The 6,737-nt window shown below is 39.9% G+C and overlaps 1 protein-coding gene across 1 annotated transcript; it reads left to right on the top strand.

The window, feature by feature from the left end:
• Nucleotides 1-304: 304 nt before the first annotated feature.
• On the top strand, nucleotides 305-6,533 carry LOC127433442 (heat shock protein beta-1-like). Its single transcript, XM_051685356.1, has 3 exons — nucleotides 305-798; nucleotides 2,560-2,623; nucleotides 5,486-6,533. The coding sequence occupies exons 1-3, from the start codon at nucleotides 378-380 to the stop codon at nucleotides 5,664-5,666; spliced, it is 666 nt and encodes a 221-aa protein (XP_051541316.1). The 5' UTR covers nucleotides 305-377; the 3' UTR covers nucleotides 5,667-6,533.
• Nucleotides 6,534-6,737: the final 204 nt, after the last annotated feature.

Raw genomic sequence — 6,737 nt, 5'->3', positions numbered from 1 at the left:
TTTGTTATTACAGAGGAATCAACTACAGGTTCAGTTTCCGATGTGATTCTCAGCATTCACCCAGATTCCTTTCCCCCGTGTAATGAGAACGTATGAAGTGTGTGTGTGCGTATATGTGTGTGTGTGTTTAATCATACTGTGTTAGCTAGTTTGGAAGGCCTTTGCCTTGGATTCCATTCTCATGCTGGCTGTCCATGAATAGACATTCTAGTCACATCTATAAATATCGGGGGGGTTGGGGGTTGCAGGGGTATTATGTGTGTGTTAGTGTGAGGGTAAGAGGTGTGTCAGCCAAGAAAGTTCTTATAAATCCCAGTGCTTCCAAACAGCAGGCAGTACTTGCTGGAAAACTTTTAGAGCAAGAACTAACTTCAAGCATGGCCGAGAGACGCATTCCCTTCACGTTCCTGCACTCCCCATCCTGGGACCCTTTCCGTGACTGGTACCAGGGCAGCAGGCTCTTTGATCAGACCTTTGGAATGCCGGCCTTCTCCGAGGAGCTGCCCACCTTCCCCAGCACTCACTGGCCGGGATACATCCGGACCTTCGGACATCCTGACATGGCCTCTTTGATGCAGAGCCCCACGATGGCTCCGATGCTCATGTCACCCACAGCGCCCATAATGCAGCCCCCGATGGTGCCCCCGACCTATGCCCACGCCCTTTCCCGACAGCTCAGCTCTGGAATGTCAGAGATAAAGCAGACACCAGACACGTGGAAGATCAGCCTGGATGTGAACCACTTTTCTCCAGAGGAGCTGTCGGTAAAGACCAAAGATGGAGTGGTGGAGATAACTGGTGAGTTTAACAATGCATTTCTGGAAAAAAAAACAAACTGTTGATTCATATTTTGGCCCCCAAAAGCTGGAATGTTTTTAGGAATTTAGGAACAAATGTGTGTTCCAGTAAGACACTTACAATAGAAGTCAATGGGGTCAATCTGTAAACATTCAAATACTCACTGTTTCAAAAGTATAGATACAAGACATAAACAATATGTGTGTTAACGTGATTTTGGTGTGAGAAAATTGCTTACGAACTGCATCTGTGTAAAGATATAGCCAATTTTACAACTTCATTGCCATGGCGATATAACGGCGTACACCCTGTTAGCGATATTATCACACTAAAATCATGTTAACACACATATTATATATGTCTTGTGTCTATACTTTTGAAACAGTGAGTATTTTAACATTTAAGGATTGTACCCCATTGACTTCCATTGTAAGTAAACAACTTAGTGCTTTTTTTTTTAAACAAGGGATGAATCCAAATTATTTTTGTCATACTCAACAATAATGGCTGTTGATTGAGCTGAACTTGTATTGAACCCGAAAAGTTCCTTTAAATATACATTGGGCGCAAGTAGTATTTATTGGGACCCTTGAGTCACTCTTTAAAATGTCTTTGCATTAGATGACAAAATATCAAAGCAAGTGCCATCTGAATATTTGTAGGGCCCACTGTACCTCCTAACAGAACAGTAGACTAAATTACAGACAGGTGTTTATGACTTTCTTCAGCAGAACCTGTTTGAAGAAAAATAGAAAAATGTCTCAGTAGTTCCTTAAAATGCAAGTGAATGGAGATTTCTCTTTTGAAACTCCAAAAATCACAGACAGTCATCATAAACATCATCCATACGACTCCAGCAGTTAAATTAATGTCTTCTAAAGTGACATGATCACTTTTGGTGCGGAAAAAGACAATATGTAAGTACGTTTTAACTCTAATGCAACGCTTCAGGAGAGTGCTGAGATCATGTATTCGCGTTGCCATGGATACTGACGTAATCTCACGTTCTCCTCTCAGTTGAGACATCCAGGATAAGCACACAAACGCAACATTGTGAGTAAAGAAACAGATAAATACAGATCTAAACCAAAACCAACCAAGCTTCTGTACAGCGTTGCTCCTCCTCACTTGTAAACAGCGCTGCTCTTTCATATGTGTCACACGTACATCAGTTATCACGTGTTTCAAATGCCAGTGTGATTACGTCACACGCGCATACCGCTGCTGACCGGAAGTGATGATTTGTAGTTAAAATGTACTTAAATATTGATATTTTTTGCACCAAAAGTGATCGTATCACTTTAGAAGACATTAATTTAACCGCTGGAGTCACTTTAAAATACTGTACATGTAATGTAATTTAAAAAAAAAGTAAAAAAGAAAAAAACTTTGTTTCTCCTAAAATGCCTTAGGGAAAATAAAAATAGACACAATTGAGTCAATAGTTCTGAGAGAATAGAGCTATAAAATTAATATAGATAGCATGGCTCAGATAGTTTGGTTTTGGAAGAATTTGACAAGAAATGTTCGTATGAGTTCGTATTGAGATCTTTGATTGCACACTCTGGTATCTTGGCAAACCTGAGCACAGTTTGAGACATTGTTGAGATCTCTTGTGAAACTCTAGAGGAGACACAAGTGAGATTACTGGCATCTTCAGCATCCATCTGCTCTTCTTGCAATATCTTGGAGAAACTGAGTGAAATTGAGAAATGAAAGAAATCTCATTAGTGATTTTTCTTATTTGTGATGTGTGTGTAGGCAAACACGAGGAGAGGAAGGATGAACACGGCTTTGTGTCCAGATGTTTCACCAGGAAATACACGTAAGTACTGAGATACATTATAAAAGTACAGTGTTCTGTTACATTAAAGCACGTGAAGCACACTTGATCCGACAGAGCAGCAGTCACATTGTTTCTGAGAATAATAAGAGCGGTGATGGCTGGGAGGAACAGCTCTCGATAATGCTTGACAACGATTCATGCATAACATTGCAGTATATTTCACATAATCATACTGTTTTAAAGGGTCTAAAACTATCTATGACCACACAGGCTACTGGACTAGTCTTATCATGTCATTTTTAACCTCATGTGACCCCGTGTCCTTTTGCACGTACACTGTGATTCGCGCTACGCAAAATTTAATTTCCTTCAAATCGACTGATCTCTGTTCAGAACACTTTCGGCTGTCAGTAAAGGTTTAGAGTCATGTGACAAACCAACATGGCACCGATCTCAGGAGTCTGTCTTAAGGAGAAACACCAACAAAACTACATCTATTAAGAAACCTCATTAAGTTTTGACACTGAAAACCTGTTTGAGTCAAAAGATTAGAGTCTCTATTTTAATCTGATATGCAATTTTAAAAATTTGAGCGATTTATCGTATAACGGCATGCTTTTAAACACAACGACAATAGCACTCGTTTTTTATTTGAAATCCTATATTTACTGTACATTATCACACTGAGAAAAATATTTTGCTTTCAGAGGCTTTATATGGAGTTAGGATGAAAATAAGGTGCATTTCAAACTGTTCTGAGACCAGTGCAGACAGACAGCACACTGGAGGTTAAGTCATTCACTAAATAGGGAGCAAGGGAGCATCCTATAGCTCTCTATGCAGTTAAGTGCATTCACTCCTAAAATCTGATCAAAAGTTCAGTTTCAGGCTGCAGATGATGTTTGGATCACTCAACATGTTTGACAGACATGTGACAATGATAATCAGTACATAGATTCAGAATTTATAATGTATCATTTTATTTTAACATGGTTGGCAGTGATTGGACGCTGCTGCTCATTACTTTGAATCAGAATTAATTATGCTAATTTCTGATTGGTAAAATGTTTCAGCACTGACCATCACTTGTTTGTTTGACAGTGCAAAGAGAGAACATTGAGATTTTATTGCCAAAGCAGAAAAAAAACATTGTAACATATAATAGAAAATTATTAAAGATTTCACAACTTAATCCCGCTGTCCACATACACTATATTGCCAAAAGTATTCGCTCACCCATCCAAATAATTGAATTCAGGTGTTCCAATCACTTCCATGGCCACAGGTGTATAAAATGAAGCACCTAGGCATGCAGACTGCTTCTACAAACATTTGTGAAAGAATGGGCCGCTCTCAGGAGCTCAGTGAATTCCAGCATGGTACTGTGAGAGGATGCCACCTGTGCAACAAGACCAGTCGTGAAATTTCCTCGCTACTAAATATTCCACAGTCAACTGTCAGTGGTATTATAACAAAGTGGAAGTGATTGGGAATGACAGCAACTCAGCCACGAAGTGGTAGGCCACGTAAAATGACAGAGTGGGGTCAGCGGATGCTGAGGTGCATAGTGCGCAGAGGTCGCCAACTTTCTGCAGAGTCGATCGCTACAGACCTCCAAAGTTCATGTGGCCTTCAGATTAGCTCAAGAACAGTGCATAGAGAGCTTCAAGGAATGGGTTTCCATGGCCGAGCAGCTGCATTCAAGCCATACATCACCAAGTGCAATGCAAAGCATCAGATGCAGTGGTGTAAAGCACGCCGCCACTGGACTCTAGAGCAGTGGAGACGCGTTCTCTGGAGTGACGAATCACGCTTCTCCATCTGGCAATCTGATGGACGAGTCTGGGTTTGGCGGTTGCCAGGAGAACGGTACTTGTCTGACTGCATTGTGCCAACTGTGAAGTTTGGTGGAGGGGGGATTATGGTGTGGGGTTGTTTTTCAGGAGCTGGGCTTGGCCCCTTAGTTCCAGTGAAAGGAACTCTGAATGCTTCAGCATACCAAGAGATTTTGGACAATTCCATGCTCCCAACTTTGTGGGAACAGTTTGGGGATGGCCCCTTCCTGTTCCAACATGACTGCGCACCAGTGCACAAAGCAAGGTCCATAAAGACATGGATGAGCGAGTTTGGTGTGGAAGAACTTGACTGTCCTGCACAGAGTCCTGACCTCAACCCGATAGAGCACCTTTGGGGTGAATTAGAGCGAAGACTGCGAGCCAGGCCTTCTTGTCCAACATCAGTGTCTGACCTCACAAATGCGCTGCTGGAAGAATGGTCAAAAATTCCCATAAACACACTCCTAAACCTTGTGGAAAGCCTTCCCAGAAGAGTTGAAGCTGTTATAGCTGCAAAGGGTGGGCCGACGTCATATTAAACCCTATGGATTAAGAATGGGATGTCACTTAAGTTCATATGCATCTAAAGGCAGATGAGCGAATACTTTTGGCAATATAGTGTATGTGGACATCAATTATTAGGAAAATGATTTGCTCTAGAATTTTAATTTTAATTTTATTTTTTTGCATGTTTATAAGGTGCTACTAGTTTCAAATCAAAAAGGGAAATGAAAAATGCACACAGCAGTCACACTCGGGTCTCAGGAGAACAAGATCTACTAGACCAAGTAATGCATTATTCTTCATTAACTGTATACCCTTTAAACTTTAGTGCAGAGACTAGAATAGATACAAATATGCATATTTTACAAACAAAATCTAAATTGTACAACAGTTTTACAGAAAAATGCATGGATAAAGTGAACTATTCCTTTAAAACATGAGGTGTTTAGAAAAAAACGGAAAACTTCTGCATGATAATGAATCAACGCAAGGTGTCAGTTGAAAGTCGTATCATCCAGCGAAACATCCCTTTATAATCACTTCATCATCCTCTCTGTTCCAGTCTGCCCCCTGGTGTAGATTCAGAGAAGATCACCTCCTGTCTGTCTCCTGAGGGTGTGCTGACCATTGAAGCTCCTCTGCCCAAACCTGCCATCAAAGGCTCTGAAATCACCATCCCTGTGAACACAAGCAGCAGTGCAGCTTCTGGAAAGAGTGACAGCACAGCAACAAAGAAGCCTTGAGCACTGACACACTTGAAAAGCAAATGTTCCATATTAAAGTCTTGTTCATACTGGTCTTTGCAGACTGGAGGAAGAGGAGAGAATGGACCTTTTTTTGACATGTCTCTTTCTCAACCTCCTCTCTCATCCATGTAATAACTCAAAACAGCAGTTTACATCCAACTGCAGCCATTACATATGCTGGTTTTGCACACTTTGTTTGAATCTCAGTCACACGCATACAGAATTAAACACAACGGCCCTCATATCAGTTGTACCCACCAGTAGAACAGCACAAAGCATCTTTAGAATAGTGTTATTGGCAATTTTGTATTGTGAGGAATTACGTAATATGTTCTAACTGACTGTAATAAACACTGAATGTTGTTTCTGAATGTCCTAATGGAATGCATTTGGAAATAATCGTTCTCACGTACAAACATATATGACAATTGACAAATATTCAATGACAAATGGATTGCGTCTTTGGACATGGAACCAAACTTTTACTCTCAACATGAAGTGAAAGGATGTCACTGATGAAGTCCACATAAAAGATCTTGGATTTTTAAGAATCAATATTAGGTTCGTTCAAATAAAGGTTCAAGAAAGCAAGATCTAATTTTTTTCACGCACCCCCATGGAACCTGCTTACATATCTCTGGTTGGGAATCACTGACATACAGTATTTTAGACTGATTTGATAACGCTTTAAGCTACCGGTAAGTGTAATACAGTTTCATTGACATTTCCTGACCAAGTGATAATGGCTATTAAAAATGATCCATTAGCCATTTAATTGAACTATTATGTAAGCACATGGCAACAATAAAAGGGTTGAAAATGTACAGGAAAAAAATACAGATAAATCTCTGCATTTTAAAATCATAGTTTTTTTCTGTAACGTCTGTAAAAAATGGAAAAAGTAAAATAAAATGTAGTTATTTTTGAGTAAAATATCACCACTGTTTGGTTAACAATTTTTACATTCAGAGTTTATTTTAGCATGTTTCTACTTTCTAGACTTTCAGCTTTGGATAAAAAAGCATCTGCTAAATGTAAATGTATTCACAGTTATTTGCCTTCCCCCGT

Source organism: Myxocyprinus asiaticus, chromosome 4 (assembly GCF_019703515.2).
Source record: "Myxocyprinus asiaticus isolate MX2 ecotype Aquarium Trade chromosome 4, UBuf_Myxa_2, whole genome shotgun sequence".
NCBI classification, from domain to species: Eukaryota; Metazoa; Chordata; class Actinopteri; order Cypriniformes; family Catostomidae; genus Myxocyprinus; species Myxocyprinus asiaticus.
This window is presented reverse-complemented; position numbering and strand designations above follow the sequence as displayed.